The sequence below is a fragment of the Sitodiplosis mosellana genome, unplaced genomic scaffold (genome assembly GCF_009176505.1).
Source record: "Sitodiplosis mosellana isolate CC-2019 unplaced genomic scaffold, AAFC_SMos_1.0 Smas_scaffold_1, whole genome shotgun sequence".
In the NCBI taxonomy this organism is placed as follows: Eukaryota; Metazoa; Arthropoda; class Insecta; order Diptera; family Cecidomyiidae; genus Sitodiplosis; species Sitodiplosis mosellana.
In genome coordinates, this window is record NW_022595244.1 from 19923774 (window position 1) to 19951431 (window position 27658).

At 35.8% G+C, this 27658-nt stretch overlaps 9 protein-coding genes across 20 annotated transcripts in view; 4 read left to right on the plus strand and 5 right to left on the minus strand.

Moving 5' to 3' along the window:
• LOC129580426 (high affinity cGMP-specific 3',5'-cyclic phosphodiesterase 9A) overlaps positions 1-4460 on the plus strand; it is a 103959-nt gene extending 99499 nt beyond the window's left edge. For all 9 annotated transcript variants that reach the window (XM_055470850.1, XM_055470852.1, XM_055470851.1 and 6 more), the window contains 3 exons: positions 136-431; positions 495-744; positions 852-4460. In XM_055470850.1, the coding sequence (XP_055326825.1) occupies positions 136-431; positions 495-744; positions 852-1871 (1566 nt within the window). In that variant the 3' untranslated portion in view covers positions 1872-4460. The remainder of the gene's footprint in view (positions 1-135; positions 432-494; positions 745-851) is intronic.
• A 100-nt stretch (positions 4461-4560) lies between these two features.
• On the minus strand, positions 4561-6292 carry LOC129580429 (uncharacterized). Its single transcript, XM_055470860.1, has 4 exons — positions 5520-6292; positions 5333-5455; positions 5149-5265; positions 4561-5082 (listed from the first exon to the last, which is right to left on the minus strand). The coding sequence occupies exons 1-4, from the start codon at positions 5863-5865 to the stop codon at positions 4934-4936; spliced, it is 735 nt and encodes a 244-aa protein (XP_055326835.1). The 5' UTR covers positions 5866-6292; the 3' UTR covers positions 4561-4933.
• Positions 6293-6469: 177 nt separating this feature from the next.
• On the plus strand, positions 6470-7697 carry LOC129580428 (28S ribosomal protein S2, mitochondrial). Its single transcript, XM_055470859.1, has 3 exons — positions 6470-6639; positions 6723-6848; positions 6915-7697. Exons 1-3 carry the CDS (start codon positions 6618-6620, stop codon positions 7631-7633), a joined length of 867 nt encoding a protein of 288 aa, XP_055326834.1. The 5' UTR covers positions 6470-6617; the 3' UTR covers positions 7634-7697.
• LOC129580427 (ATPase family AAA domain-containing protein 3A homolog) lies at positions 7693-10435 on the minus strand. Its single transcript, XM_055470858.1, has 7 exons — positions 10074-10435; positions 9939-9997; positions 9447-9862; positions 8650-9379; positions 8471-8565; positions 8179-8377; positions 7693-8097 (listed from the first exon to the last, which is right to left on the minus strand). The coding sequence occupies exons 1-7, from the start codon at positions 10264-10266 to the stop codon at positions 8026-8028; spliced, it is 1764 nt and encodes a 587-aa protein (XP_055326833.1). The 5' UTR covers positions 10267-10435; the 3' UTR covers positions 7693-8025.
• Positions 10436-10998: 563 nt separating this feature from the next.
• LOC129580430 (60S ribosomal protein L6) lies at positions 10999-12165 on the plus strand. The gene is made up of 2 exons (XM_055470861.1): positions 10999-11452; positions 11634-12165. The coding sequence occupies exons 1-2, from the start codon at positions 11048-11050 to the stop codon at positions 12009-12011; spliced, it is 783 nt and encodes a 260-aa protein (XP_055326836.1). The 5' UTR covers positions 10999-11047; the 3' UTR covers positions 12012-12165.
• A 178-nt stretch (positions 12166-12343) lies between these two features.
• Positions 12344-13767, minus strand: LOC129580431 (charged multivesicular body protein 2a). Of its 2 annotated transcripts, XM_055470864.1 has the most exons (3): positions 13642-13736; positions 12990-13571; positions 12344-12902 (listed from the first exon to the last, which is right to left on the minus strand). In XM_055470864.1, exons 2-3 carry the CDS (start codon positions 13539-13541, stop codon positions 12759-12761), a joined length of 696 nt encoding a protein of 231 aa, XP_055326839.1. In that variant the 5' UTR covers positions 13542-13571; positions 13642-13736; the 3' UTR covers positions 12344-12758. The 2 variants fall into 2 exon arrangements, with proteins under 2 accessions (XP_055326839.1, XP_055326838.1); XM_055470863.1 differs by having other exon boundaries at positions 12990-13767.
• Positions 13768-13882: 115 nt separating this feature from the next.
• On the minus strand, positions 13883-16975 carry LOC129580432 (ribosomal protein S6 kinase delta-1). 2 transcript variants are annotated; one of them, XM_055470865.1, is made up of 6 exons: positions 16571-16975; positions 15870-16483; positions 15659-15803; positions 15464-15588; positions 14406-15405; positions 13883-14310 (listed from the first exon to the last, which is right to left on the minus strand). In XM_055470865.1, exons 1-6 carry the CDS (start codon positions 16691-16693, stop codon positions 14209-14211), a joined length of 2109 nt encoding a protein of 702 aa, XP_055326840.1. In that variant the 5' UTR covers positions 16694-16975; the 3' UTR covers positions 13883-14208. The 2 variants fall into 2 exon arrangements, with proteins under 2 accessions (XP_055326840.1, XP_055326841.1); XM_055470866.1 differs by having other exon boundaries at positions 15659-15785; positions 16571-16861.
• Positions 16976-17037: 62 nt separating this feature from the next.
• On the plus strand, positions 17038-19829 carry LOC129580433 (dihydroxyacetone phosphate acyltransferase). Its single transcript, XM_055470867.1, has 7 exons — positions 17038-17646; positions 17741-17759; positions 17830-18033; positions 18118-18448; positions 18564-18685; positions 18763-19319; positions 19407-19829. Exons 1-7 carry the CDS (start codon positions 17194-17196, stop codon positions 19722-19724), a joined length of 2004 nt encoding a protein of 667 aa, XP_055326842.1. The 5' UTR covers positions 17038-17193; the 3' UTR covers positions 19725-19829.
• A 66-nt stretch (positions 19830-19895) lies between these two features.
• Positions 19896-27658, minus strand: LOC129580434 (cleavage and polyadenylation specificity factor subunit 6; the record flags this gene model as incomplete). 2 transcript variants are annotated; one of them, XM_055470868.1, is given in 12 exon segments in its annotated part: positions 19896-20861; positions 20926-20991; positions 21059-21311; positions 21381-21487; positions 21556-21724; positions 21790-21837; positions 21915-21989; positions 22074-22223; positions 22316-22330; positions 22431-22515; positions 22644-22799; positions 27327-27658. In XM_055470868.1, coding segments are annotated over 12 exon segments (1544 nt in total), but the record flags the coding sequence as incomplete, so codon positions are not given.

Sequence of the window (27658 nt, forward strand, 5' to 3'; positions counted from 1 at the left end):
CTCGCCGGCAACTAAAATCTGACTTTCATGTGTTGAACCGTACATTTTTTCGTTACTACAGTGTAATTGATATCATTACCGAAATTTTTTGAACGAAGTGGTTTAATTTCGAATTTTGCTTGATTTTATTTCCAGCTTTGTATGGTTCTAATAAAAGTTGCAGATATTTCAAATGAAGCACGGCCTATGGATATTGCTGAACCATGGCTTGAGCGACTATTACAGGAATTCTTTGCACAGAGTGCTGCGGAAAAATTAGAGGGTCTTCCTGTGACGCCATTCATGGATCCGGATAAAGTCAGCAAACCGGGTAGTCAAGTTCGTTTTATTGGCTTAGTATTGTTGCCATTGTTTGAAGCGCTCGGCGAATTGTTGCCCGAGTTAGTTGAAATGATCATTCAACCCGTTCGTGATGCCCTGGATTTTTACAAGTGAGTCTATCGACCAGCGAAGAAATCAAAGCATATTTTATTCGTTCAAAATGATTCAAATAGGAAATTGAATGATGCACAAAACAAGACTCGAAAATCACTCGGAGAGGTGGATGGATCATCGGATGGCGGTGCATCACCACAAATGCCCCGCTCTCAATCCGGCATCAGTGTGCGTTCTCGTCGCAGTATTCCATCACAGAAATCCACATCACGTACATCGGTGGACGAGCCACTTTGCATATCAGCCGAACTACATGATCTTCCAGAGGGTAGCGAAAGTGGCGACTCAGAAACTGCAACGGAAGTGGATGTAAGTGTTTTCATTAAATTACAATATTTGCGAATTTGTCAAGCGCTTAAGGTGAGTTGCAGGAATGATACTGATTGGAAGAACAACAACCATTGAATAATTTTCAGATAGCCGAGAAAACGTCAAAATTTAAAGTGGATACCGAAGGCAACAATCGAATCAAAAACGTGCCGCATACTAACCGAAAAGTCAGCCGTGAAAAGCGACCGTCGATGATTAGTGAATTGTGTACAACAGGTTCAGGTACACGGATGCGTGGATCTCATGGTAATATTCATAGTTATCACAATAATCGTTCGAATTTCGGTGCAAATCGTGCTGTTAGCTTGGACCAATACAGCACACATAATCGACGGTCGTCAGACGGTCTGCAACAAGTGACGTCTGACAATAATGTTTACTATAATCATCATCCACATCGTAGTGTTGATGGCGATGTACCGGCCACGATTGCTGAGAGTATTCAGTTCAATAAAAGTGCAAATGATGATTTATCGAGTGGCGGTGATATACGCAGTGACCCGCTTAATCGAAATTTGAAACCATCCGATGAAAAGTCCAAAGCGAGCCAACAGCAACAACAAATCAATCAATATCCACAACAGCACAAATACAAAATCCTAAACACCGCTAGTTCGGCCGCAAATAACGGCACCAAATCATTCATGTCCCGATTACGTCAATTTAGTAGCCGTTTTAGTTTCACTTTCGATCGTGATGCAAAACGAAATAACAGCACCAATGCAAGTATCACACGTAACAATAATGCCAATGAATCGGTGTTGCCAATAACGAAAGCAAGTTTTTGCTGTGCAAATAAAACCTCTTCGCCGCTGCATTTGCCAGCAAAGCATATGGAGAGCATTCATGTGATGCCCGGCAACGATTTGAGTGCACGTCATCGTGCCCATTCACTGGATGTGGTGCGTACTAGACAATACAGCAGTAGCAACAGTGAAAATAGCCGAAAATCGTCACGCAACGATGAGCACAGCCACATCATGCTAATGATGGAGGACAATAGTAATCATACGACAACAATTGGCGATAATAAAAGTGATGCCGATGAGAGTTTCAGTGCCGTTTGTGTTGGCGGAGACAATGGCGACCCCGGAAATAGTATTTGACATCAAAGTGTAAGTTCAAATGCAGGTCTATCCACGCACTCACAGCAGCAACAAGCCCAACAGTCAATGTTTTGTGTCTGGACCACATGCATCAGTGACCGTATTACCGCGTTTGTTTGCCAATGTTGCGAAGCAAAACTGCCCCAACCGGAAAATTTATAAGCATTTTATTGCAACACAAACACAAAATCATCATCTGCTCTTAGGGAACTGCATCATAAATTATGACAACGTAGTAATACATACATAATTGAAGTCGGTGATCCTTTTCCATATGTGTTGTGTGGATTTATCGTTCTCTGCTGGCCATTTGACCATTTTATCCACACAAACAAACAAATACACATTTAGTAAGAAAAAAAAAACACACACATATTCGACATCTATGTTCTCTTTATAAGTAAAATAATAATAACCATTCATGTTTTGACGCAAGACGTATTCGAACCGCACATCATTCAAAGGTTCAATCGAAATTTTTTGAAATGACAAAAAAAAAAACTAATTGTTTAAACCAAATCGTCGTAAAAAATAAAAAAAAATGTTGACAGCGATTGACAAAATATTTAACAAATTTATGGATTAAAAAGAATAAAAGGAAAAAATCTTATTGTTTTTGTTTCTGCTTGAAAAAAAATGTTTTTAAATCGAAATGTTTGTCTCAAATTGAAGAATGTATGCTATTTATTGATGAAGATGAAAACAAATCACACAGAAAAATAATCATTGTAAATGAAACAATCGACGAATGTTTTACCTATAAAACTGTAAAAAAAAATGACAAAAAAAAATGTATAAACAATTTAGAGTATGAAAATAGATATTATTGAAACAAATCTACAATCTATCATATTATATGGATGTAAACTGAGCTTCTTCTGCCTCCATCATCAACACTTTACAAAGAGATCGGCGCCGACCAATTTATGTCGCGGGACACAGCATACAACCTTTACCAGTACATAGTAAAATTAAACTTTCTCAGAGAAAAAAAATTGTTCAAAAAAATGTTTTAAAAAATGAGATTAGTTTACTTCAATTTTTGTGGAGCAATAGTGCCGAATATATTGAAACAGTATGATTATTACAATGTGTGCCCGATCTCTCAACTTTTCTGACATATTGATTCTGAACAAAAAAGGAATTTTATGTAAATGTAACATTTAAACATGAATTTATCTGTTAATTGTATGAAGAAAAAAACGCGGAACAGTAAATTACAAATCAATTTAAAAGAAATCAATTTCTTCTGCAACATATACAACAATGATGGTAGATGGCTAGTTTGAAAATAGTGAATCATCTCCGAAACCATATCACATAAATTACTTTCATTCTGTATTTCGAACCAACAACAGAACCAGTAATCATGATTTCATCAATTTTCTGTCTTCCTCTTCGATCCAAAAAGCAACCAAACATAGCTGAATTTTTCACTCAAAATCCATTTCAAACATTATTAGTATTAAACATGGTAGTGCGATAGAATAGCAAGAGTAAAAAAAACTGCCTCCAATCAGATCAAATCGGTTACAATCGTCCTTCCTCAAATCACAACCGAAACCATTACCATTTATTGTAGAACCGCCGCAAAGCAAAACCAACTGAAACAAATTAAAAAAAAAACATTTTCGAAATATTTACGTGTAAAATGACTAGAGACATTGTAATTATTGAATTAAAAAAAAAGTCTTTTGAATATCATCATAAATATTAAAAGCAGTAGTGATGTCAAATAGGAAAATTGTCAAAACAGAATCAGATACATACATACCCATCCACACACGTGTAAAACTCATTCTGAAGAAACAACAGACACAATGATTACACATATACCAAATATCCAATTCAATCTTGCTTATGTGAACGTTGGCAAACAGATTTATTTCACTACCCAGCAAGAGAGCGTAGAATGGTTCGAATGAACAAGAAAAAAAGTAAAACATTTCCATAAATTACCGATAACAACTGAGAGAGATAAAATACAAAACTAGAATCTGTAGTGCAATGAGTCAGGAGAATATGAACAAGAAGAAAATATTGGATAAATAAATGAAGGAGCATTCCTCCCTGTTTAATACTTCCAAATTTATTTGATGCATGAGTCGGGCGACTGGTTCACCTTGTTTGATTGCACAACATCAGAATGGTAATTTGATTTAAGTTTTTGGTGCGATACAAGGTGTACAGTGTACACGTACACCTACACACGAAAATCAAACTAACCAATCTTTGAACATTTTCCGAGACAGAGAGAGAGCAAGCAAAGGAAAGGCAAAATGAAAATGTAATGATTAGAAAAAAGAGGAACGATACAGCGGATATTGTGTTTTGGATTTTCATTTTATATCTTCTAGAAAATTGTAATTGTTGAAAAAGCAAGGAAAATTGTATGGAAAATCATACTGGATAACAATAATATTGAATTGGAACAAGAAGAAGAAGTTAAAAAAAAAGAAGAAGAAAAAAACATTTCGAACAAATTTAAACTTAGACGATGGATATGAACAAACTATCTAAAATCACTATATCAATTATGAAATTTATCAAACAAAATAAACAAAAATTAATTGATGTTGTAAAACTAAATGGGTGGACTTTCATTTCAATATTTGCTTGCAGATGGAAACATGTGGAGTATGAACTTAACGAAAGGTAAAACGGTGATCAATTTCAATACATGATATTATTTGATTATTATTGACATTGTTGCATATTCCAAACGTGTGAATATTTCTTTTATTGATTCTTTTCAAAAGTAACATTTTCCGAATACAAGTTTAACTATCATTTCATTCCGAATATACTATCGATGACACTTGATGGTGACACAACCAATATTGATGTCATACTGACTTTATGAAGAGTATCATCTGTTGTATTTGTTTTTAATATGAAATTCATCTTTGCTTAATTCATATGTAGCCTTGCTAATTAATCTATGAAAAAATGGTGATTGTTTTCAACAAAAAAACATGTTGCGATCCGAAAAATGGAAAAATAAGCTGCTTAAGAATCCGTCTGATAAGCCATTTGGATTTTGATGTGGTTATGTATATTTTTTACTTATCGGTTTGGTTTTGTTTGCGTTTTCCGCCAACTTTCTTCGAAGGTTTCACCACACGCTCGCGATTGTTGATACTTTGCTTTGAAGTATCAGCCATGCTTTGTGCGGAAGTGCCTTTAATTGAGCTAATGGATTCCAGAATGTCTACGGAGAAAACAAAATGCAGTTAGACATACATATATTCAGAGTTAGGATTAAAAACATGGCTACCTTTGCTCAATAAAGCCTTTGCTTGGGAACGAGTGGTCCGCGGTATTTTTGGAATGATTTCGGAGACCGATGATTCATGGTTGCGCTTCAAATTATCTTTCGGGACCGTAGCCACATCTACACATAGCAATATCATTATTTCCATTGCACGAAATTCAATTTACATTTTACAAAGAAAACTTACGTGGTTCCTTTTTTATTTGATTCGGTGTGAGCAGAGAGGCACAGATCACTTTTTTCATTGGCAACAATTTGGGTAAACCAGTCGTATTTTCCTCAGCATCGATTTCCTTTTTGATCATCACACCTGGAATTTGATTCGATTTTTTTTAGCGAATGTTATGAAATGTGCCGAAAAATACACAACTTACGGTTGGTATCTTTTTGTTTCAATTGTTTATTGACTTGGTTTTGTTTGGAAGCCGAAGATTGTGATTGAACAATTTTCAATACCGTAGGTGAGCGCCGGGCCATAAGCAGGGGTGGTGGTACTGATTTGAATTCAACCGATGGTTTATCCGATTGAGTTGGCTTGTTTTTCGGCAATAAATCACGAGCAGCCTTTTTTATACCTTCCATGGTTTTCAACAATTCTTCACCCATTGCATCTAAACGTGCTCGGTGCGCATCATTTTCGGCTTTCCATTCAGAAAGCACTTTGAGAAAACGTTGCAAGTGGTCGCTTGTTTCTTGCACTTTATTCATTATATCTGCCATGGTCAACAATTGTTGATCACTAAACTGCGCAATGACTTTCGACCACGATGTTCGGAACGGCTCAACTATTTTAACCGGCAAAACGTTGTGCAAAATACGGTAGTGCTGTCAAAATGAATGGTGCCGTGCGAGTGATGTGATGCGTATTGATTGTTCGAAATTGAAGCACATTATTCAAATGATTGAACATTCAGCAGAAATAGATGGCGTTCAAGTTAATCACAATGTACCAATATCGAATATTTAAAATTTCCTCCATTCAAACAAGGAACAGAAGTTTTATGAAAAATTGACAATAAAAAGGGTTACCGTTTGCTAAGTTTAAAAAGTTTTGAATCCATTAAAATATTTCATTAATTCAATAAATAAGTATGGTTTGAGCCGGAGCTAATCTAATACCGAACAATGAAATTCAGTAAACAGAAATCGTGTGTTTCCGATTGAAAGATAAAGTTAGTGTACGAGACATCGAAAATAATCGACGATTTCCATACTCTCATATTTCTTTTTGAAAAGAAAAAAGTTTGTCAAATAAATTGGCTTGAAATACAACGAATATCCTTGGTTTGAATCGTTCATTGCCGTTTTTTTTTCACTAGGGATTTCACATGTTAGACAAATCGTTCAACAATCGACCGAATTGTCAAAATGGTTTGATGTGAAGTGTCAAAATGTTGAGGTTATGTGACCATCCACAGTTTGAAACTCGCATTTTTCACTGAAATTGAAGTAAAATTTAAATCTATATTAAAATGTCGAAACTTTTAACAAATTGTAAGTGGTTTTCGGTGAAATAACTGTTTATGGGTGCAAAGCAATCGAATAAAATAATTGATGTCTTGTAATTTTCATTGCAGTTTTCAATCCGACCAAGTCACAGATCCGTACAAAGATTATAAAGCACAGAGGATTCATACCGCGAACAGATAAAGTACCATTACAGGTGCCGGAGAATTTAAAGCAAGTGCAAGCTGAACTAAAAGGTGAGAGTAATTTAAAGCAATTCAAAATCTTCAATAAATTCCATTGAATCTTGATTAAATTCACAGCCGCAAAATTGCCTGAGAATGAATATTTGATGCATGCTGATTTCTTCAATGTCCACAATTTGTTTACCGTAACTGATTTATTCAATGCACGAATCCATTATGGGCACAGAGAAGGAACGCTAGACGATCGAATGAAACCGTATATATTTGGAAAGCGAATGGGTCATATCATTTTCGATTTGGATAAGACCGCACTCTATTTGCGAAAGGCTTTAAATTTTGCTGCTCATACTGCGTACCGCGATGGTTTGATTCTGTTCGTGGGCCGTAATCCACAGTGTACAAATTTGATTGAGAACACCGCCAAAGAATGTGAAGAATTTGCTCATGCTCGTATGTGGCGCAAAGGATTGTTCACAAATTCCGTGATGCAATTCCGTGAAGTGACGCGTTTGCCCGATTTGTGTATCTTCTTGAACACATTGAATGATGTGCTGTTGCCACATGATGGCATCAAAGAGTCAGCCAAAATGATGATTCCAACCATTGGCGTTGTCGATTCAAACTGCAATCCAAGTTTAATAACATACCCAATTCCTGGCAACGATGACAGCCAAGTGTCTATTGAATTCTATTGTAATATCTTCAAGCAAGCGATTTTACGTGGGAAACAAAAGGCTAAAGAAGATGCGGAAAAAAGGAAAAAGCCAGCAAATATCGCATCAAGCCAGACGGCTGAAGAGAATGTAGAAAAAATTGCAGTGAAATCGAGTCAGTAAAATGATTGTATATGTGTAAGAACAGTTTCCTTGTTTGAAAAGTAAAGTGACAACAAAAGTTCAATTTGCAACGTGTTTTTATTTGAATAGCAATGTTTTTATCTCCCCTGTACCTCTCTTTTGAACTGTGAATTAATTGGTTTTTGGAAGATTATTCGGTTGTGACTTGACTATCTAATTTGGAAACATTGAAACAAAAATTATAAAATTCGAATACATGCACAAATTTTTATACGGCAATTGGTTTGAATGTTCTAATTTATTCTAATATTTTGTGCAGATCAACTCCGCAACTTTTGCTTAATGCTATAAAAACAGGATTGTTTTTTTTTTCATTGTTTCTTGTACATCAAGAAAAAAATTTTTAAAAACTTTGTCCAACTATCACTTATTTAAATGTTCAATGGCTTCCCGCTAGTTATTGATTTGTGATCTAATTTCTCTTGTTCTGACAACCAAGCCATCTGAAAAGAATATAAAAAAATTGTGTTAATTTCGATTTCCATTATTGTAATCAACGGTGAACTGCAATGCCAATGAATTACCTTCTGTTTATGTTGATGTATGGCATTTTTGCATCGATCGAGTAACATTTTCTCAGTGAGTACACCATCTTCTGATGCATAAACAGCCGCTTGCCATGAAACGCCCAATTTGGAAATTTCACGACCAGACATACCCTCGCACATTTTAGCCATTTTACTGCACACAGTTCCATAGTCGAATTCAGCTACTTTGAATCGTCTGAAAATGGGTAAACAAATAATTGGAGATGAAATCTGATGGCAATTCTTATAAGACCAGAATAAAGTTCAGTTCCCAGTATAATCAACTCACTTCAATCCCGCGGAAGCTGGCTGCAGTACGAATTTATCGAAATACAAACGAATCAATCGTTCACGTTCGGCTAAACCAGGCAATAAAAATTCGACCTTAAATTAACAAGAATAAAACGTATTACCAGTATCAATAGGAGACCATATTATTAGTATTATCTATACTAAATATTTACTGACCACTTCATCAAGACGATCGTTCAATGCATAATCGAATTGTTCGGGTGTGTTACTGGCCAGCACCAACATGAACTTTTGATTTTGTTCACTCGTCCGGAATAGGAAAGCGTTTAAAGCTGCACGTAAATCTTCTGAAATGTGTTCGGATGAACGTTTACGCAAAAATGCATCGGCTTCATCAACAAATAACAATACACCGCGTCTGCTGGTCTTAGCCCAATCGAACACCTTATGAATAGCTGTGACACCACTTTTACCCATTGGAGCAACATCTCCACCGCTCATAATCGCATAGTCCATGCCTGAATGTTCAGCCAATTTCCGTGCAAACATCGTTTTACCCGTACCTGGTGCTCCGTGCAACAAAACATTCCGGTAGAATCCATTGTTACGCTTTGTATTTTTCGTGGCGATTGCAATATCTCTAAGACGTTCTTCCAATGTTGGCTGCAGCACAACCCCTTGCAGAGCATCCGATGGTTTGGCTTTTAGTTTTTGAACCATTTTAAGTGGATGAGCAATCATGTCTTTGAATGTGAAACGTGACGTTTCGTTGATGAGCGACGGACGGCCGATACGTGATTCAATGTATCGCGCAGTCACACCAGTTGCTCCTTTGGCAGTGTAGATACCTAATGCTACCAGGGAAAGTCCTCCAGCGGCTGTCAATACTTTATCCCAATCGGTCAACAAAGCTTGAGCACCAGCCCCTAATAACGATCCACCAGTTCTAAAATTGAAAGAAGAAATAATTGAATTCTCTGCTTTAAATTGTTGCCCACAAATGTGTGTCGTACTTGATAGATTCCAAAACAGTAATACGGTTTTCTTGGGCTTTCAATCGAATTTGTTCCAATGTCAAATCACGATTTTCTCTCTCAACCTTGGCCTTCACTCGCATTTCATGCTCCAGCAATTTCAATTTGTTTTTCTCCTTTGCCTCGATTTCATGCTCGATTGTCGCTCGTCGCATGGCTTCCTGTTTGGCAACACTCTCTTCTTGTTTTCGTAAATTCTCTTCTTGTACACGTTGCTGTTGAGCTAATTGCTCCTCATACCGTTTCCTTGCCAATTGGTCTTGATATTGTGCACGTAATTGCTGTTGTTTTGTTTCTTCGGATGCAAGTTTTCTTCGCTCTTCATAATCCACACGCTTTTGCTCGACACGAGCTTGTTCCATATGTGCTTCATACTCTTTGGCCTTGGCGATAAACTAAAACAATAAGCCAAAACAGAAGAAACGATTAACAAGAGAGAACATTGAAATATTGGACCATTTTCATTCAAACCTCTTGCTGTTTCGTGGTTTCTTGTAGTTTTGATAGCTCTAGCGCCTCACGTGCATGCTCTAAATTAATTGAAATGTCATTAAAACTCTGCTTAAAGAAGGTACTATCGTTCTGATGGAACACCATTCTATTTACTTGATCGTTCTAGTGTCTTTGCGGCTTCAGCAGCTCGTTCCAAGGCCGACGAATCGAAACGATACGCTTCCATTGCTTTGCGTTCTGATTTGGACAATGGAGCCGATGTTGGTTGATTTGGTGGATTGCTGCCATCATCTCCGCCAGCCGTTGGAGGTACTGGATTAGTTTTTACACCGAATAACCATGACATTTTGCCCTTGATTGATATTTTACAATTTTACACGAAATTAACCGGCCTTTCGTACACCAAACACTTGTGTCACACTTCGTTTTGAATGTATGATGTAATGCGGAGGCAACTACGGCAATTCTGATAAGAGTATGAACAACGTGCTTTAAGGTTAGAACAAAAGTCAAAAGTGTCAAAATATTACATGAAACTGCCTATAAGCAGTGTACTCTGGGACAACTTCATGCCAATCCATTCACAAGAAACACGAAACTATCGGTTGTGTTGAAGGAATGATTTGACGAGTTGAAAATGAGTAGAACAATTATTTTACGAACATGATGAATATTCTTCTTGTAGAATTGGTGTAAAAAATTCTTTAATAAATAATAAAGAAAAATTTGAGCGAATATTTTTAACTTAGCTCCATGGTTTTGTGGAAAATAAAACGCAACAGCTGTTGCACAAAAATGATAACATTAATTTTAATTTAACCGATTAAATGCCTTTCAAGTGTATGCTTGCAGTAGTGAAAATGAACGAAATCCAAAATCTTCGTTAGTTTACAACAGAATTAAGAATAATTTTCTTTCATTCCATTCATAAATTGAAATGTAATTGAATTCATTTCAAATGGTTGATCGTGATTCAAAAAGTCACGCAAACGCATCAGCAGCGCCATTCATTGCTGGTTTAGTTACGCGAATGGCATGGCGTGGCGCTGAATGCAAACTAATTGACATAACCAAGCTTTTTAGTTCTTTTACATTTTGGTTGGTGAGTCGTGAAGACACGTGCAAAAATGTCTGCTAACAAAGTTGCCAAGAAAGACGACAAAAAGGCTAAAAAGCCAGTCAAAAAGTTGAATTACGACTTGGGCGGTGGTTTGTTGAAGTATTCCCGCTCACAACAATATAAACGCAAGGCTTTGTGGCGTTTTGCTGGCAAAAAACGTCCAGTTGTTAAAGTCCCAAAGAAGCCCATTACCGCCGTCAAGAAAGTGAACGGTGCTAAAAATGGTGGCGAACGTGTTGTCAGTTTGTTGAAACCAAAATCAAACTATCCAACCAAACCACGAGTTGCATCTCGTCCAGGTCGTCAACTCTTCAAGAATCACAAGCGTAATACCCGCAAATCCTTGAAACCAGGTCGCGTTGTTATTTTGCTTGCCGGAAGACAAAAGGGCAAACGTGTTGTTTTGCTTAAGGTTAGTACCGTAGACAGCATGTTTGCACTATTTTCATTTGATGGATTAGAAAAAAACCAATGTTTTTGTGCAAAAATTCTCTAAATTGTTATTGAACATTGTGCGATAAGTGTGATTTTTGCTATATTTTCTAATTTCCTTGTGTGATTTTTCTTCTTCATTTTCATGTGCTGGAATGTAGGTCTTGAAATCTGGTTTGTTGCTGGTTACTGGCCCATACTCGTTGAACCAATGCCCATTGCGTCGTATCTCTCAACGCTATGTCATCGCCACATCAACCAGCATTGACATTAGCAAGGTTAAGGTTCCAGCTCACATCAACGATGCCTACTTCAAGCGTGCCGATAAGAAGGAGAAGAACCGTGGTGAAGGTGATGTGTTTGCCGTGAAGAAGGAACGTTATGTTCCATCAGAACAAAAGAAAGCCGACCAAGCCGCCGTCGACAAGGCCGTTCGCACCGCATTGAGCACCCACAAAGACAAGAAAATCTTGTTCAAGTACATTCGAAGCTACTTTGCTTTGAGCTCAGGCCAATGCCCACACCGTTTACGTTTCTAAAGAAACGCAATAGGAATATCGCGATCCAGCTTAACAAAATATAATCATTAAAAGAAATTAAAAACAAAACACGAAAACTGTTTTATAATGGATTATATTTGATGATAAACATTTAATAAATATTTGAATCAACTATGATCGATGGAAAAAATAACGTGGGGGTGTTTTCATTTCAGTTTTGTTGTTGTTGTTGTTAATTGCTTTAGTGAAGTTGGTTGGATTATTCAATCCGATTGGGATATTTAAAAGGTAACGTGTGCAGAGTGGAAAATCAATCCAATGCGGAATATGTGCATTCTTCTGTTCCTTTTCATAAATTTCAACTGAAAATATTGATTTTGGTCGCAGTAATGCTATTGTGTATTCGATTTATTAAAATTGTATTAAGTTGAGTTCATCAGTATAAGCTTATTTACATACATTTATTAGGCATACATGTATCATGTGTGTAGTATTATTACATTTGAAATTGGTGAGTCCTATTGGATGTTTCGGCATTAAAAAGTAGGCACTTTAAATTCCTAGGTGTGTATTTTCCTAAACAAATTTCGTGTCCATTCATTTTATTCTTTATTTTAATCCGCACTTGAGTATGATACTCGCAAACGATACATATCAGCTTCTTAAATAGTTATAACAAAAATTGGTTTTCATAAAAATAGAATTTGTTTTTTTTTGGGGAATTGTAGAATCGAAAAGATAGGTGTTCGTTAAGATTGAGCTGCAATGAACAGGAACAAAGCATGTTTATTCACGTCGCAAGTTGTCCAACCGAGCCTGTAAATCTGCGTCAGCATCTAATGGAGTACTACCACCGCTGCCTCCGGCAGCACCGATTGCGGCAGCTTGTGGTTGTTTGCTACCAGTCGCAACCGATAACGATCCGGATGCCTAAAATTCGACACACAAAAAGAATACAAAAGAGTAATGGTATGAGTAATTTTCCGCGAAAAATGTCATTGACAATGTGAAACAAACCTGTGGCAATCCAGACAATTGATCACCTAATTGCAAGCCCAATTCATCTAATACTTGTGAAACGACAGCGTCTGATTCCTCTTCGTCGCCCTCGTCCTCCATCGCATCGTCAATGTGTTCGTTTATCATTTCCTCTTTCATATCCATGATTTCCGATTGCTTTTCGAATTCATGCAAAATCTTCTGGATTTGTGGCAGGTTCAACTGTCGATTCATGTTTGCCATGGCTTTGGTTACACCGCTCATTGCCTGTGCCATCGTATTCTGTGATTTCAATGTTTGGATCTTCAATGAAACGGCCTGAATGTTGGCCTTCATCAACATAAACTTCTTAGTATAGCGACGTGTTCGCACTAAATCCAATGCCATAATTTTCACCGCATCCATTTGACCCTCTTTTGCCAATTTTTTGATGTCGTTGATGATTTTCTTCTCTTGTTGCTCCATTTTCATCTTTTCACGATCCAAATCACGCATCGCTTTGTTTAGTGCTCGCTGATTTTTTCGTAACATTTCATCGGGTGTCATTCGTTTTCCAAATAGCCACTCCATTTTAGCAGATTTTCTTTTCTACACTTTAATCTAAAAAAGAAAAAATTTATGTGATGTTGAACAAATTTTATTCGCGATGAAAAAACCACTCGCAATATACTAATTGAATGCGATGCAAAATAGGAATTCCTTCGATTTGCAATAGAAACAGTCTAATGAATTTATAAAGTCAAAGTAGAAAAAAAAAGATGATTCAAAACAACGAAATCTACTGTGAATGTGTATGTGTCAAAATAAAATGTATATATGCGTTCATTTGTCATTTTCAGTACAGTGACGTAATGCGTATAGATGGTTTCGTGTTGCCAGCGGCTTGAAATACCCAACGAAAAGACAAACACTTTTTTTGTTGTTGTTTTTTTCTCTCTTTATTTCATGTATTGATATATTTTTTTTTCTTGTATACGTAGAACGATCGACATAATCTGATCGATTTAAATATATGCCAAACTATAGCTAAATTTTGAATTTCGTCAGTCGGTTAGGAATTGGGAATGTAATGTGTTCACTGATACAAATAATTGCGTTATGTCAATCAATAAAAAAATACATACAAATCGAATTGTTAAATGTCGTCCAATCATTTCATGATTAATATCTGATATAGAATTTTCAATAAGGAAAATGTTTTGCAATTGAAAGATGCCGAGGTTTTCACTATAACTAGTTAGCTTGATTGAGATAATTCATTAAACCAAATGCTTATAAAGAACGGATTCTCTTCGATTTCGTCTAATTTAGTTCGTTGCACCGGGTCAATTTGCAGCATCTGAAAAAGTAGTACAAAAATTATTTATCCACCGTCAAATCAAAAACTTTGAAACTTTAGCAAGAAATCAACAGCGTAGCAATAAATTATCTCACCCCTTCGATAAGATCTTTACTGGTCGAATCTAGTTCGAAATTTTCTGGATACTGAATATCAAAATATGATAAAATTCCATCGGGGTGGCACGATTGAAATGAAAATCCAGTGAGAAGTTCGTAAAAGATTACTCCCATGCTCCAAACATCTGATTGCAGTGTCAACGGTCGTTCGGGCGCAATGTAAACAATCGGATAGCATGTTTGATGCATTTCATCACCGAAAATATACGGTGTGAATTCTCGTCGATAAAAATACGATAGCAAAATCTCCCCATTTTTTCCCAACAGAAGATTGTGCGGTTGTAAATCGTAGCAGGCGATATCGTTCGCATGTAAATGTTTCACAGCAAAGATTATTTCCCGAAACCATCGTTTAATTATCGCTCTCGGTAGCTGGCTAACGTCAAACAGTTTGAAACTTTCGTAATAATTGTGGTTTATAATTGATTCTTTGGCATTAAATGGTTCACTTGGGCTCGGAGATATTATATTCAAATAAATATCATCCTTGTCCTCGTTGCTTTGATCCAGACTTTCAACCGAATCACTAGTTTTGGTGATAATATCATTGCACAATAAATTTGATTCCGTAGTGGTTTGCACTCGCTTCAGCGTAGTGGATACGGATTTCAGAAGTTTTTGCGAGCAATTCAATATGTTATTCACGTCCAAGTCATTTGCTATCAAATTGAAGTGAGGAGCTTCGTCAAAACTTTCTTCACATTCTAATGGAATGGGTTTAACTGAATTACTCAGCGGGACATCATCATAATAAGATTGAAGTAAATCGTAGAAGCTGAAATTTTCTTCATCTTCACTAGATTTGGCATCCGATGTTTTCAGGTGAGAGACTAGCGTATCTGGTATTTCGATTGGATTGCTCTTTAAAATGCTTTTTACAGCCTTGAATTTGATCGGTACGGATTTGTTCAGGGTTGTTTTTGTAGACAACGAATGACGATTGTAATTGTAAATGTAATCATACAACTGGCCACCTCTGTCAAATCAAACAAACCAATTAAGTGATATTCGTCTTAATCAATTTCATAACTTACGTTGCTTGCTCCAACAGCAAATAAACACTGGACTCAGACACGTAGTACGCTACTAATGAGACCATGAACGGAAAATTCGTTGGTAAGTAGAACTCTTCGGGTTCGTTGAATACTTTATCAATCGACTAAAAGATAAGCAATTGATTATGAAAATTTTATGTGAATTTCACAATGCACTGAAATCGTTCGCCCTACCTTCATAATATAAATGTGCTTTGTGGTTAAGTCTTGAACTTGCATCGCTCTATCCACCACTTTCAGTACTTTGAATTTTGATAACTCCTTTCTCTCGTTAGGATGACATGGAGTCTCAATTGGATCTCTGAATACATATTCACTGCTGTAAATTACACAAACTAGTTCAGCTCAATTCAGTTGTATCATGTGTTGAACGAAATCAACTTACCTTGAATATTGTCTTGAATATTGCCGCGTCAAAATGGCAGCTGTTTGTTCTGTTGAATTTGATTTAATTTTAATTGAATCACTAATAATGATATCATTTTCCGACGATGCCTTGTAACCATCATCCGAATTCCCATCAGCTGGAGAATCAATGATAGGCGTTGACACTGAACTCGATTCGAACGATTCATCCATGGATGAAGAAGTTGATGCAATTGGAGTTTCATCCGGATCCACCATTGAATTTATGACTTTAACAGCGGCACAATCCACTGTGTCTTTACTCACTGGAATATCATCGGCTTCGAATTGAAGACTTTCATCGTTTGGCATCGTTTGAGTGGTAGCAAAAAATTCTTGAAACACTTGCGATTTATACAGCGCTGGATGTTGTCCAACAAAATCTAGTAGTCGAATTATAAACAATTTCCGCTCTGTTATCACATCTGCCTCGAAACGTTTAAAAAATGTGTGATTATCCAAAGTTGGCACCATTCCATTTAGGCGTTCGATTTTATGACGTTTTTTTACGAATTTCAACAATGCTTTGATATCATTAAATCGTTTCCATACTGTAAGACATGTCAATGCTTCGGGTATCTCAATCGGAAAAACCTATTGATGAAAATAGTTTTGAGTGATTGTGAAAATAAAATTCTCAGAATACAAAAATTGATAAGGTCTTATCGGTGTGCATCATACCACTGATGTTATTTTGTAAACGGTAAACTTCTTTGGATGCAAAAAAACATCTGTGACAGCAAAGCTGTGTATCCACTTTTCGTCAACTGTTGAATTGGATTTGGTCATTTTTGTGATGTTCATTTTCTAACTAAACGAAAATTTCTCTCTAAATTTCCACCATTCCAATCGGGAAGTGCAATATTACACCGCAATTTTCAATAATTATCAAACATTATGTTTGGCTTTGTCAACAGTGTTCACTTGTTTTCACAATATATAGTTAGTACTAGTATATACTCTTACACACGAAAAACGAAAAACGTCAAATGCAGACAAAACAAACCATAGGTTGTTCGCCGATTCAATACACACACACAAAAGTCTTTGACATTTGATAATAACCGTATTCATTTGATGATTTAGAGTGTACGCTGTTCTGGGCTATGAGCAAAACACTAGACAATGGATAAATGTTCAGTGCGCAACTGCTCATTTGAGAGTGTAGTTGTTTATCGCTTTTATTTTAACCGAAGAAAAAACCAAATCTGTGATTAACACGTATGTCGATATACATTGTTGTTTTCGACTTCACCCATTTTTGACGTAAACACCGTTTAGTAAACAAATGATTACGTTAGAAAATGGAGAATTTTGTGAATTTATTAGAGGGAAATCGTTTACCGGACTTGGGCAAAAAGTGGCGACCACTTATTCCATATAAATTTGAGAAATTGCTCACACCGGAAACACTGAAAATCATCGTTCTGAATAGCGGCGAAGTAGATCGAATATGTAAATTCTATAGTGGTGGCGACGACAAAAAAGAAGCTCAATTACGGAATGTGGTTAAAACATTGCTCGAAGAGATAGGATTTAAACGGAATATGACTGTGATTCGCTTTCTTGGCATCACACTGAATAAAATCCTGCAGCAAATGACGCATGGCGTTTATGTGAATCGACAATCGGTTGAGTTGGTGAAAAGGGAGTTGGCACAAAGCCGGTGCCCAGTTTTGTATTTGCCCAGCCATCGAAGCTATGCCGACTTTGTTTTGATGTCCTACATTTGCTTTGCGCACGATCTCGAAATTCCGGTGAAAATCTTTTGAAATCACATATATGTATATATGCATAGCCATAGGATATTCATTTTTTTCATGACCACATATTTTTTCCTCTATTTTAAAGGCCATTGCAGCAGGCATGGGTAAGATAATTGGCAAAACCAATTGATTGTAGTGAGATTCTTGTAGTTTGAGTGCAAATTTATTCCATAGATTTCCATGGGATGAAGGGAATGGGTGAAGCTCTACGGAACACTGGTGCATTTTTTATGCGACGATCATTTTCTACCGACAAAATGTACTGGGAGGTGTTCCGTGAATATGCTCGAACACTTATTACACAATACCACTCTGGAGTTGAATTCTTTATCGAGGGAACGAGAAGTAGAAGCTGCAAGGCATTAACTCCAAAAATCGGTACTCGAAGACAATCTCTCTTCTCCGCTCTACTTAATTTACTTGCATTTAATCAATTTTTCTGGTTATAATTCGATCCAAAAGGTCTTTTTTCCATGTTGATGGAACCTTTTATGAAGCGAAACATCTTTGATATCCTCGTTGTACCCGTTGGCGTTGCATACGATAGACCTGTCGAAGAACAACTATTTGCATATGAATTATTAGGTGTACCAAAGCCAAAAGAATCAACTCGTGGCTTATTTAAAGCATTCGAAATCTTGGACGAGTGTCACGGCAAGATGTTTGTGAATTTCGGCAAAGCAATGTCAATCTACGATTACTTCGGGAGAGATCGTACAATTTATTGGACGCCAAATGAACCATTCTCACCAGCTTTGACCAAGGATCGTTTACAGCTGATCAGTCAGCTATCGTATGTTATATTTCATTCAACCATTCATTCAAGATCTCAATCAAAAACCTAATTACTATGCTACCTTAGCACAGTCAATATACTGCGGCCTTTAAACATTTTTTTCATTGGGCAGGTATGAAATTGTTGACAAGCAACAGCAACTCATTGTCTTGACCACCTTCAATTTGATAGCCATTTATTTCAACTATCGATCGATGATCAATGAACTATGCAATCGAGATCAATTGAAATACGGTAAATATGCATAATTTGTCCAATGATCAATCTTACATGCGGGTAAATAAATAAAAAATTTTCTGTCGTTTTTCCAGGTGTTGGCATTCTTGCAAACTTTCTGAAGAAATTGCAGGCTCTTTTGTCACTTGAAATTCAATCGAAGCGAGATTCTGATATAACCGACTCGCTAGAAATACACTCGAATGTGCTGAAATTTCAATCCAAAGATACCGGTGCTCCGTTGGAGTTGATATTCGGAAATGCAGTTGCCGCTAACAATGTTAATCCATCAAAGCTGAAGGGACACAGTCTATCGCCACACACAATGCGGCACAGCTTACCATCTTTTCTTCTGCAAATCTATGCCAACCCAGTTTTATATTGGCTGCACCAACCGGCTTTTTTTGTATTGCTCCAACGATTAGCAACACCCAAAGAAGAGATAATCACAGAGTTAGAGCGAATGAAGCGAATATTTTCATCTGAGTTTATAACTCAAAAGAAGACGTCCGACCAGAACTCGGAAAGAATCGTCGATATTATGAACAGTATTAACGCACAAGAGAATGATGAGCTGGCCAACTTGCTGTTGGCATCGATTCTGCCATTCTTTTTCTGTTATTTCAATGTTATCGAAGTGATCAGAGATCAGGTACAACAACTTTTCACTTTGATCATCACTATCCCATTTTGAACATCTTAATCATCTAAACTAATACATTCATTTACATTTGCTTAGTTATCAACGAAGCCATTCACCGAGAAGGATGTGTTCGTAAAGGTGCAAATGCATGTCGAAGCCCGTTTGAGTGCGAGGACAGCATTCGTTCATCCATATTGTTTATCATTGGACAGCATTGGGAATGCACTGTATTCACTGGTCGCTAATGAATGTATCGTCAAGCAATCGATCACTGGTTCTTCATCTTCACCTTCGGTGCAATACACGGTGAATTCACAGGAACTGGATGAAGTATCGCAGCACCTTCGCCGTTATTGCTCTGCTTTGACGCATTTAAATGGACTCTGCAATTATACTATAAATGCAAAACTATAGATTATGTGTCGGTGCATTTGTGTTGCTTTAAATGGTTTTGAGGATATTCAATTTTAACGCATCTTTTTTCTAGAATTTCAATAAAATATACTAAATGAATTTAAACCAAATTTCGTTTCATTCCCTTTACCGTGGCCTGTTCCGAAGTGTTGTAGAAAAAAGAGCCATTAATGACGTTTGTTATTCTGGAGCTAAAATTTATTTACAGATGATTTCTATGAGTTTGGTTGAACACTCAAAAACCGTGCTACCTTGTTGCATGCTACAATTAGTTAGAGTTACAATGTTTAGTCAGATCATCTAGATCCATTTACGAAAAAAAACTCTTTTCGTATGTCTTGTTCAATTTTTTGTTTCTTTGAGCCGAATGATTCCACATTCATTCTAACAATTTTCTCTGTGTGTCTGTCTGTCTGTCTGTCTGTTTGTTTTGTCTCTCGTTTCAACGTTTCTTTTTTCTTGTGGAAACGATTCAATTGCTATGTTCACAATGCCTGATTTTTGTCACAATTTGTTGGTTGGGCCTAAATTAAATTATAAGTTATTGCTTACTTGGCTTTGAACGGCGATATAAGTACAGAATCGTTTTGGTAAAATATTAACTTATCGTGTAAATAACTTAAAAATGAAAACAGATTAAAAAGACATGTTCAATTGTTCACTTGTTATGTCATCTCATTACATTAGAGCAGCAGCACGTTAAATGTGTTGCATTCAAAAAAAGATAGATTTTTATTCAGCAATAAAAGTTTTCGATTAGTGTACGCAGATAAAGAGTTTTTTTTTTGTTATTTAGCGTGTGTAGGTAATACTAAAACCATATAATTAACTTTTATTTGTGTTTCTATCGCTAGTTATTCTCCTTTTTTTGTTGTTCCGGAATCTATTCCTGGAAATAAATTTGTATGATTCGGATTGTAATCTGTGTTTTCTCTCTGGCTTTTGCGTTGACACCAAGTTCTTGCCGTTTACAATGATTATTTTCGGTGAGTTATGAGAAATCTGTACTTCTAAATGGAAAATAAGGAGCTGAAATTGTGCCATCTAATTTAGTGTCGACGATGCTCGTCACGGCGATCATCGCGACGATCACGGTCTCTGTCTCTGGACGATCGATTATACCGTTCATCGTAGTAGCTGAAATTCATGAATAAATTCATCAAGACATTGAACAAATTGGTAAACTACAAGTTCAAATTACCTTCGTTTCGATGACTCGCTTGGATCGCCTGAGTTATCAGGTGATTTGTTTCTTGGACGATTCGATCTGTTTGAAAATGGAAGAAAATTTAGATTTTACATGCCAAAAGAAATATGAAAACCAATTCCATTACCTTTCGCTGTAGTGATCATTGCCACTATTGCCAACTCCACTCGTTCCAGATGCAGTTCGGTCTCTACTTCTGGATCGATATGAACTTCCACTTTCATAGTATCGTCCGCTTCGATCACGTGATCGTTCCCGATAAGAACGGCGTTCCTTGGATGCACTTCGTTCGCGTGATGATCGTCTGGGTCTGTCACGCCGATCCGAACGATGAGGACGCTCTCTTGAGCGACTACGTCTGTATGATTTGCTTTCGATACCTGAAATTTCGATAGCATTTTGTTAAAGATTTCTTCGCAATATTTTCCCCATATCATCGTAAAACTCACCATTTAAAGTGTCTTGCAATGAGCTGATCAGTATTTTGCATCGTTCATCGTGAGCAACCTTTGACTGTTTAATCAATGAAATAGCTGTAACGAGCGTTTCGATGGCACTGTAAGAGTAGAGAACGTAACGTTAGAATCGTTTATTGGACAAAATAAAGCATCAGCGCTCGTTTACCTCATTGTTTCGCCAGCGGCCGCATCTGAAACAGCCCTAGCGATAGCTGAACTGCTAACAGTACGGTTACGCGTCATTATTTCTTCAAATTCAGCTTCGCTCATTTGTGGATGTATCGGCTGTTCTGGGAATTGATTTGCTGGCGGAATCGATTGTGGTTTTAGCGCATCTAAAAGTGGATGATAGAAACAATCAGTTTTTATACGAGAAATTGTGCTATTGTTGATGACTTACTATGGAAACGTGGTCCGTTATCCATTGGAGGGAAATGCTGTGGGCCACCTGTGAATATTTTGTAATGATTCAGATTCAACTCAAATCAAATGAAATATAAAATTCTGGGGGTTGATTATGTTTACCATGCTGCATGTTTTGTGGTGGCTGATTCATACCGCCTGAATTTGGATGGCCATGTGGATGCCCTTGAGGTGGACCTATATAGCAATAATAACAGTTTATGACCATTAGCACACAAACTAAATCTATTCTCAAAATCATGTCTGAAGCAAAGACTTTACCTGAATTTTGGTTAAAGAACGCTGGATTGACGTGTGGTGCTGGCATCTGCTGTTGTCCCATATTATTTGGGCCACCAGGACCCATTTGTGGTGCTGGTGGTGGACCACGTGGTGGCCCTTGCATATTCATATTCGATTGATTTGGCATACCTGAAATGTATACGTATTTTAATTTCAACGATTCTTCATTTATTTTTGGTAAATAATCCACATAAGAAATGAGCAATAAGCTTCATAAATACCTCTCCGCATATAAGCTGCATGCGGAAAAGTGAAACGAATGTGTACAACATCAATAATCGGTTTAAGTGTTTAGTCAAATTTAACGTTAAATTGTGAAATAAAATTTGACTGTACCTTGAAAACCACCTTGATGCATATTTCCTGGTGGACGATTCCAATCGCCTCTTGGGCCGCGCGGTGGCATACCACCTGGCTGAAACTATGTACGAAAATATTTTGTAATAGAATTGTCTTAAAATGTAAACATGAAAATGATCAAATGAGCAACCGCTTGTTGCATCGACAAGGAAATGTCATTCATACGAATCCATTTCGAGCTATATTTACCATTGGTCGCTGTGGCGGTCCATTGCCTGGTGGTCCATTTGGCATTGGCCGTGGACCGTTTTGTCGTGGATTCCATTGATTTTGATTCGGAAATCGGGGCATTCCTTGAGGTCCCTGGCCTTGTGGACCCATCGGACGTCCTCCCATCATTGGTTGCTGAAAAATAGCAATAAAAACATATTTTCTTTGTACATTCTCAAGACAAAAAAAAAACACGAGTTCACATCTGTTGCTACTCACTAAATCATCTATTCTAACTTATGACCTAAATTAAAATAAACCCATTGGAAAATGTCTAAAACTCTCCCCCTGACAAAGGACACGTTGAACCACATTGCATACTTACTCTGAATGAATCAACATATATTCGATGGATATAAATAAAACAACAATGATTGAATAAAAACGATGAAGTGTATGAAAATCATTTATGAGACAAAAAAAAAATAAAGCAATCAATGGATATATATATGCTAAATACCCCCCAGCGCTTGGAAACTTATGAATTGGAATAAAAAAAATTAAATCTTTCGTTTGGTAAACTGTGTTGTTTTATTGAGACGCTTTTCATTTAAAAAAAATAGTTTTGTCATTTTTTCCAGTCTTTTTAAACATTATTGTACAACAGTAAATGTCATCAATTCATCATATCGTCTAGTACCATTAGATCAATGAGAAAAATATGCTTATGCATTTAAACATCATAAATTTTGTACAATAAATTGAAGCAATCGCAGAAACAACAATTATGCAGAGGAAATGTATTGGAAAAATATTATTTTTCAAGCATCAGTTTAGAATAATAGAAACTTGTTAGACAATTACAAAATTGCCGAAACAACTATTTCAGTGTTTTTTTTGTTGTTGCTGAAGTTCTTTGTTGAAAAAAAAAAAACAAAAATTAAATTCAAATCATTTCGCCTGAGAATACAATTTTATATGAGAAATAATTCTATGTGAGAAATAGGTTTCTTTTGTGGAGTTTTAACAATTTTATAAGTGATGCATCAATGCATCAATATATGCAAGATGAAAATTTAAGGGACGTTTTCAAGGTCAAGTCCAACAATAATCTTTCAACATTTTATAAGCAAGTAATCTAATGTAAAATGTTATTACAAAAGTCATCATAATACAATAATCGTTTGTCCGAATATCTGCGAACTTAATTTTCAATCGTTACAGCAATTTGTTTAACAACTAGCAATTACACTCGTGTGTCATCGAAGAGAATTTCACTGAGAAACAGTACAAAAGTCATCATATTCCATTATATTTTCGGTTTTTTTGTCTTTTACAAAGACTGAGATTTATTCGAAAACGATCTCTTCGATGCTTAACCAAATATTGTCAAATATACATGTAACGAAATGAAATACAAATACATGAGTTGATCATGTAGGTATATTTAGAAATTTGCTGAGAAAATGACTACCTTGTTTAATACAATCATCGTCACATATTTAATAAACTAGTCATTTGAGAAAACAAAACGAGCACATTTAACTTAAACGGAGTATTCGATTCGAAAAACAAAATGATTTCAATAGTTAACATTTAGATAAATTTGAATGAGAAAAATTATCGACGTAAAAGATCTTAACAAATAATTTCGTGTTTCGCAAATATGCGGTAATAATGGACATTTTTTGAGTGAACGAAAGAATGGTAATGGATTAAAATGTAAATCGTCGATTCGATCATATTATTCTAAGAGTTAAACTTTATCATATCACAATCATTAGCGTTCATGCTTTTAATCGGTAAATATTTGAGAAGGAGGAGAACAAAAAAACGGAGAGAGGTAAATAATTTAAGGCACACACACAACAGTTTTTGTAATAAATCTTCTCAGATAGAAAGAAATAGGCAGTAAATCATGTGTCAAGTTTCTTTTCATTGATAAATTTGCATCACGCATCAAATACTCGACGCGATGTATAGTATATCTGTATATACAAAAGTATAGCTAGATCTATTCAGGTGTTTTGAATACACACACTTGGAAAAACTTAATTTAGACTAATTGTTTCAATGGTGTAAACCGAAGAGTTTTACGTATTTTCATTTGATTCATTTGTGTTTAGCAAAGGAGGCGAAATATATGCAATGTTTAGGACAGAAATTTCATTTTTTTTTTGCTTCGAAAACGGATAAAGGGTCGTTCTAAATTTTAAGAAATATTTACATTTTTTATTCAGTGTTGGTGAGTTTTATTGATCAAGTGGTTCTCATTGGATAAATTATTTTCGTTGAACCTGAGTAAATGCGAATATATTGGCTTTTATTTTAAATTCAAATCACATTCTATATTGGTTTGTTGAACAATTTTGTCGTTACATGCCACTTTCTACGCTAAAATTTTCTTTATTCATTATAGGTACATTCTTCATAAATTTGCATTGAAAATTTGTGTCCCAAATAATGATCCATTTTTGATAAATATATATATATATATATATAGATATATAATGCCGCCGTTTGCGATCCACAAATGCATCATCATTACATTCTCTAGTTTACTACAAAAAAGGGGGTTTCATCTGGTTTGAGATGAATATATATATATATATCAACGACTGAATAAAATCTGAAGATCAAATATCCTACAGAGTGAATGTTCATAAATAAAAACTCAAAGAAAAAATCTTCTTTCTATATGTTGGTATAGAATGTCGCCAATAGACTGAAAATATAGAATGGGCGTACGTTTAAAACTATTGAAAGTTTTTTTTTGTGTGTGTGGGGAAATCACATCAATTAAATAAAATAGGTATCACAATTTTCGGTTACAAAGAATGATTTCTCTATAACTAAAATAAAACAATGTCTTCCTTTTAATTGCTTTGCAGTTGATACAGCCGATCACAAAGAGTGTGAATTTTTGAAAATCTTAGCATTCGTTTTAATCAAATAAGTTTAGTGGAAAAATCAGTTTAAAATTGCCACCTATTCGAGTGGTTTTCAATTCAATCAAGACTGCCTTGAACAACTGAAGAAAAAAAAACAGTCACATGTCATATAGTAAAACGTTAATTTTTCATCAAGATCGTCATCATTTCAATAAAACTGGAATCTATACAATTTTCTAAAACGGATTTTCGTTTGTACAAAGTTCCGTTGAGTCATGACTCAATATATACTGCAGTATACCATGATACACATTCACAAGAGAAAGCAATTAAGGTACAGAAAACAATGAGATCGTCAATCATAATAGGATATCATATTACCAATCTTATAGTAATTTGGCACTTAATATATGAACTCCTTATACAAGATAAATATTGTGTATTAAAAAAAATTGTTCAACTAAAAAAACGCATCTAAAATATCAAAATGCGCAGTCAAACATAACAACAAAAGTTAAGTTATCAAAAAAAAGTAAAATAAATCAATAACAAATAAAAGTACAAAGTAGTGTAATTCGAACGAGCAAGTAAAAATATGAACATCAACAGACTGAAGCGAATCAAACATTTGTTTTTTTTCTTCTCGTTTTGTACAATTTCTAAACCAAAAGGCTTCATTTGTTAGCGGCAGTCTTATGAACGAATCATATAACATATCTTTTCCTTCAATTTGATTTTCTTTCTCTTCAAAGAGCTAATTTTCCGCTTCTTTTTGTGTTTGATATTTTTACTTGGCTTCGCATTTAAAAGAAACAAAAAAGTAAATACTTCCAATTTTATAAAAGTGTAAAGAAAATACATCACAGGCAAATCACAAGACAGAATTTGGAAAAAATGTTTTTTTTAGCCAACTGAACACAGTGTTCCTTGTGCCGATAGTTTCATTATAAATTATTCATATGAGTCAATTAATTTCGTTTAGAATCGGTCTTCATCACACAGCACAACAAACAAAGGTATTCGATTAATTTGATTATTTTCGAATATGTAACAATTTCAATCGACTATAATTGTTCATTGATTAGGTGTTTCGTTTATACAAAAATTTGTTCAAAAAAAAAAAAAAAAAATCAAATTACTATCAATCAGTTGATTTTTGTCTTACTATTTATAGTATACATTTCGTATGTGCCGTGCGAAAGAGATAACAAATTTGTTTGGCTTTTTTTTCTATTTAAATGTCATATTGTTATCTCCTTTGTATGGCCACAAACAATTTATAATAGCGTCAGAGAAAATTTCCAAAAGAATTATACGACAATTTATAGAATTTGGCGCTCTTTCTAATAAAATTAATTGGTTTTGTTCTTTTTCGTTCGGTTTTCGTTCAGATTTTGTAGGAACATTTTCAATTGCAAACTAAATATTTTTACGTAATAGTGTAAAGGACTCAGTCTCAGTATGGTCGTTAAACTCTATTTGAGATTGGAAGAAAAACAGTAAACTCAAACATACACAGTTGGTGTTTGTGTTGATTGTTTTTGCTCGGTCTCTCTGCGGAGCTATTTTTTTTTTCAAAACAATTGTGTTCCAATTTAGTGTTAAAATTAAGAAATTTTCAATCGACTTTGGATTCCTTAGTGAACCTAATTCAAAAGTGTACACTTTTAATTCGAACTCTCGGTCAATTGGTTGTTGGTTAAGTTCATTTCGTGAATGGATACAGAGAAATAAATAGCAGTGATTAGAATGTCATTAGAAGTGTACACCGGATGAATGCTACATGGAGTTTTTGTCCAAAAATGTCAAACAGGATGTTTTTAATAGCTACCTGCATTCGAGGTGGACCCTGATTCGGTGGCATTCCCATATTTTGTGGTGGCATACCGTGTTGTGGACGAAAACCACCGGGTCCAGATGGTCCGTTTGGCATCATCATGCGTGGCGGATGACCTTGTGGTCCCTGCGGAAAGTTGCCTTGCATTGGACCGCCACCGGGCTGCATTGGTGGTTGACCGCCACGAGATGTATTCGTTGTTGGTGGAATTGGACGAGTCTTTTGCTGGCTTTCAAATTGAGCTAGTGCTGCTTTCGTTGGCAATGTCACGATCGGTTTCTGCCCATGAAGATCATTTTTCGGAAGACGCTCCAAACACATGCGCA

What these genes read in the sequence shown, in the direction of transcription:
- LOC129580430 (XM_055470861.1), top strand. Translation starts at nt 11,048, where the DNA reads ATGTCTGCTAACAAAGTTGCCAAGAAAGACGACAAAAAGGCTAAAAAG. An exon ending in AACGTGTTGTTTTGCTTAAG is followed by an intron (nt 11,453 to 11,633) that starts GTTAGTACCGTA and finishes GCTGGAATGTAG; the next exon opens with GTCTTGAAATCTGGTTTGTT.
- LOC129580427 (XM_055470858.1), bottom strand. Translation starts at nt 10,266, where the DNA reads ATGTCATGGTTATTCGGTGTAAAAACTAATCCAGTACCTCCAACGGCT. An exon ending in AAAGACACTAGAACGATCAA is followed by an intron (nt 9,998 to 10,073) that starts GTAAATAGAATG and finishes CAATTAATTTAG; the next exon opens with AGCATGCACGTGAGGCGCTA. An exon ending in AAACCACGAAACAGCAAGAG is followed by an intron (nt 9,863 to 9,938) that starts GTTTGAATGAAA and finishes TTATTGTTTTAG; the next exon opens with TTTATCGCCAAGGCCAAAGA.
- LOC129580433 (XM_055470867.1), top strand. Translation starts at nt 17,194, where the DNA reads ATGGAGAATTTTGTGAATTTATTAGAGGGAAATCGTTTACCGGACTTG. An exon ending in GGCATTAACTCCAAAAATCG is followed by an intron (nt 18,034 to 18,117) that starts GTACTCGAAGAC and finishes TCGATCCAAAAG; the next exon opens with GTCTTTTTTCCATGTTGATG. An exon ending in TCGAAGTGATCAGAGATCAG is followed by an intron (nt 19,320 to 19,406) that starts GTACAACAACTT and finishes ACATTTGCTTAG; the next exon opens with TTATCAACGAAGCCATTCAC.
- LOC129580428 (XM_055470859.1), top strand. Translation starts at nt 6,618, where the DNA reads ATGTCGAAACTTTTAACAAATT. An exon ending in GTCGAAACTTTTAACAAATT is followed by an intron (nt 6,640 to 6,722) that starts GTAAGTGGTTTT and finishes TTTTCATTGCAG; the next exon opens with TTTTCAATCCGACCAAGTCA. An exon ending in AGTGCAAGCTGAACTAAAAG is followed by an intron (nt 6,849 to 6,914) that starts GTGAGAGTAATT and finishes TTAAATTCACAG; the next exon opens with CCGCAAAATTGCCTGAGAAT.
- LOC129580429 (XM_055470860.1), bottom strand. Translation starts at nt 5,865, where the DNA reads ATGGCAGATATAATGAATAAAGTGCAAGAAACAAGCGACCACTTGCAA. An exon ending in GAAACAAAAAGATACCAACC is followed by an intron (nt 5,456 to 5,519) that starts GTAAGTTGTGTA and finishes ATCAAATTCCAG; the next exon opens with GTGTGATGATCAAAAAGGAA. An exon ending in AAAGGCTTTATTGAGCAAAG is followed by an intron (nt 5,083 to 5,148) that starts GTAGCCATGTTT and finishes TTTTCTCCGTAG; the next exon opens with ACATTCTGGAATCCATTAGC.
- LOC129580432 (XM_055470865.1), bottom strand. Translation starts at nt 16,693, where the DNA reads ATGAACATCACAAAAATGACCAAATCCAATTCAACAGTTGACGAAAAG. An exon ending in TATTCAAGACAATATTCAAG is followed by an intron (nt 15,804 to 15,869) that starts GTAAGTTGATTT and finishes TGTAATTTACAG; the next exon opens with CAGTGAATATGTATTCAGAG. An exon ending in AGCACATTTATATTATGAAG is followed by an intron (nt 15,589 to 15,658) that starts GTAGGGCGAACG and finishes CTTATCTTTTAG; the next exon opens with TCGATTGATAAAGTATTCAA.
- LOC129580431 (XM_055470863.1), bottom strand. Translation starts at nt 13,541, where the DNA reads ATGGAGTGGCTATTTGGAAAACGAATGACACCCGATGAAATGTTACGA. An exon ending in AATTGTCTGGATTGCCACAG is followed by an intron (nt 12,903 to 12,989) that starts GTTTGTTTCACA and finishes GTCGAATTTTAG; the next exon opens with GCATCCGGATCGTTATCGGT.